General features: G+C 57.2%; 1 protein-coding gene across 1 annotated transcript; it reads left to right on the forward strand.

Moving 5' to 3' along the window:
• Positions 1-893: 893 nt before the first annotated feature.
• Positions 894-2101, forward strand: LOC119303731. Its single transcript, XM_037580867.1, has 3 exons — positions 894-1195; positions 1294-1747; positions 1831-2101. The coding sequence occupies exons 1-3, from the start codon at positions 945-947 to the stop codon at positions 1999-2001; spliced, it is 876 nt and encodes a 291-aa protein (XP_037436764.1). The 5' UTR covers positions 894-944; the 3' UTR covers positions 2002-2101.

Below are 2101 nucleotides of genomic sequence, written 5' to 3' on the forward strand. Positions count from 1 at the left end.
GCCAGCCTCCGAGCCAGCGGCATCGTCCGGGATTCGGGCCAGCTCAGCCGGCCTGGCTAGCCCCCCCAGAAGCCACGTCCGGGCTACTAGAGCCCAGCCCCAAGCCGAGATCTGACGCAGCAAGGGCGGCAGACTGACGCGGAGGAGGGAGGGCCGCATTTGTTGGCGTGTCAAGAAGCTGGAGCGTGGATCATGACGTCAAATCGAGGTTTCTCATGTCTCAACATCGACCGGGAAACAAGTAACCCGGAGACGACTGAAAATTAGCAGACAAGTATAGTTGTGCAGCCTTTTGGTGGTTGAGATTCATGGAACGTGTTTTTCGAGAGAAAAAAAATCACATTTCAAAGTTTCGGAAGATTTTGAAAAAAATGCACATTGACATATGAATGCATACTACATGTGTGAAAATTTTCATAAGAAAATACATTGACACGCGAGCTACACAACACATGACAAATTTGCGATTTTGAAAACATGAAAAGTGCATGTACTGCTGACTCAAAAACATAGTAGCGATTTTCACTTTTTGTGTAGCTCGCGTGTCAATCTATTTTCTCACGAAAAATTGTACACATGTAGTATACATTCATATGACAATGTGAACTTTTTTCACAATTTTTTGGAACTATGAAATGCAATTGTTGGATTTTTAAAACAAACGGGCCGGCCTCATGGAGCTCGAGCACCAGACGTGTTGTACTTCGGAGATGGAAATATACTTGCCTTCGCATTGGCGCCCGAGGCCATCGTCGTCGGGATCGCTTTATTCCCTCGCACCATCTTTCCCATGGCATCGCCAGCCAAAACCCTCCCTACGCATCCAATTCCCCTCTCTGCTTTTCATTCCCATTTTTTTTCCCTGGCTACAAACTCGTTCCATTCCCATCCTGAAGAGATCCATTTGATTGAGACAGACATTCTGAGCTCGATCTGTCGGGGAAATGAGGATCATGGTGCGGACGCTGCGCGGGGACCGGGTGGCGCTGGACGTGGACGGCGCGACCACGACCGTGGCGCAGGCCAAGGGCATGGTCATGGCCCGGGAGCGCGTCCCGGTGGCCATGCAGCGCCTCTTCTTCGCCGGCTGCCACCTCGACGACGACGAACGGACGCTCGCCAACTACGGCGTGCAGCACGACTCCGTCCTCTTCCTCGGCCTCCGCCTCCGCGCCGCCTCCACCACCCCATGCCAGTACGTGCGCGTTGCTCTGCTCTGTCAAATATTGCTTCCTTTCAATTCCGGCAAGAGGCGTTCGGCTGACACGATCGATCGTTGTGCTCGCGGGGCAGGGACGAGATGCATAGGTTGCAGGTGCCGGCCGGTTTGACGGCCGCGAAGCATGAGGTGCACCAGGAGATGCATGTGCATGCCCATGGCCACGCGGGTGCGAACGGCGCCGGTGGCGAGGAGCCGGAGAAGGCCAAGTCCAGGAAGCCGGCGTCGCGGCGCGCGCTCCGGAAGATCCTCTCGAGGCTGCACGTGGACGCCTGGACGAGGCAGCACGACGCCAAGCTGCTGGACCTGCTACAGCGCCACGCGGCGGGACGAGGCGGCGGCGTGGGCGACCTGACCGGCGAGGACTGGTCGGCCATCCGCGCCGTGGAGGAGCTGCAGCGGCGGGTGGGCGAGTTCCGGCGCGAGCTCGAGACCGTGGGCCGGACCAAGAGCCACCCGCGGCTCGGCTACGACCCGCGCCGCCGGGTCGTCGTCGCCGAGGAGGCCGACTGGAAATGGTACACGCTGGTACGTGCGTGCCCTGGAATGCTGCATCTGTGGATCGATTGGTCTACCGTGAAATGCCTCTTTCTTATCTCCATCTGTTTCAGGAGAATCCCGATGCGGCGGCGTATGAGGGGAGGAGCCCGCGGCTGGCTCTCCTCCGAGCGGTTTTCGCCGGAGACGGGCGTGCCGGCGCCGGCGCGAAAAGCCGGGAGTCGCGGCCGAGGAGGTGCCTGAACAAGTTGCTGCGGAGTTTTGGGCTTCGATGTAAGCTGTAGTCTGACAGACCCACCGATCAGTCGATCCAGTTCACACTCTGTACAGTTGGATGAATTGGTTGCGGATTCGAACAATTTGTTTCCATTGGACATATTTTAC

Source organism: Triticum dicoccoides, chromosome 5A (genome assembly GCF_002162155.2).
Source record: "Triticum dicoccoides isolate Atlit2015 ecotype Zavitan chromosome 5A, WEW_v2.0, whole genome shotgun sequence".
Taxonomy (NCBI): Eukaryota; Viridiplantae; Streptophyta; class Magnoliopsida; order Poales; family Poaceae; genus Triticum; species Triticum dicoccoides.

What these genes read in the sequence shown, in the direction of transcription:
- LOC119303731 (XM_037580867.1), top strand. Translation starts at nt 945, where the DNA reads ATGAGGATCATGGTGCGGACGCTGCGCGGGGACCGGGTGGCGCTGGAC. An exon ending in GCCTCCACCACCCCATGCCA is followed by an intron (nt 1,196 to 1,293) that starts GTACGTGCGCGT and finishes CTCGCGGGGCAG; the next exon opens with GGACGAGATGCATAGGTTGC. An exon ending in ACTGGAAATGGTACACGCTG is followed by an intron (nt 1,748 to 1,830) that starts GTACGTGCGTGC and finishes CATCTGTTTCAG; the next exon opens with GAGAATCCCGATGCGGCGGC.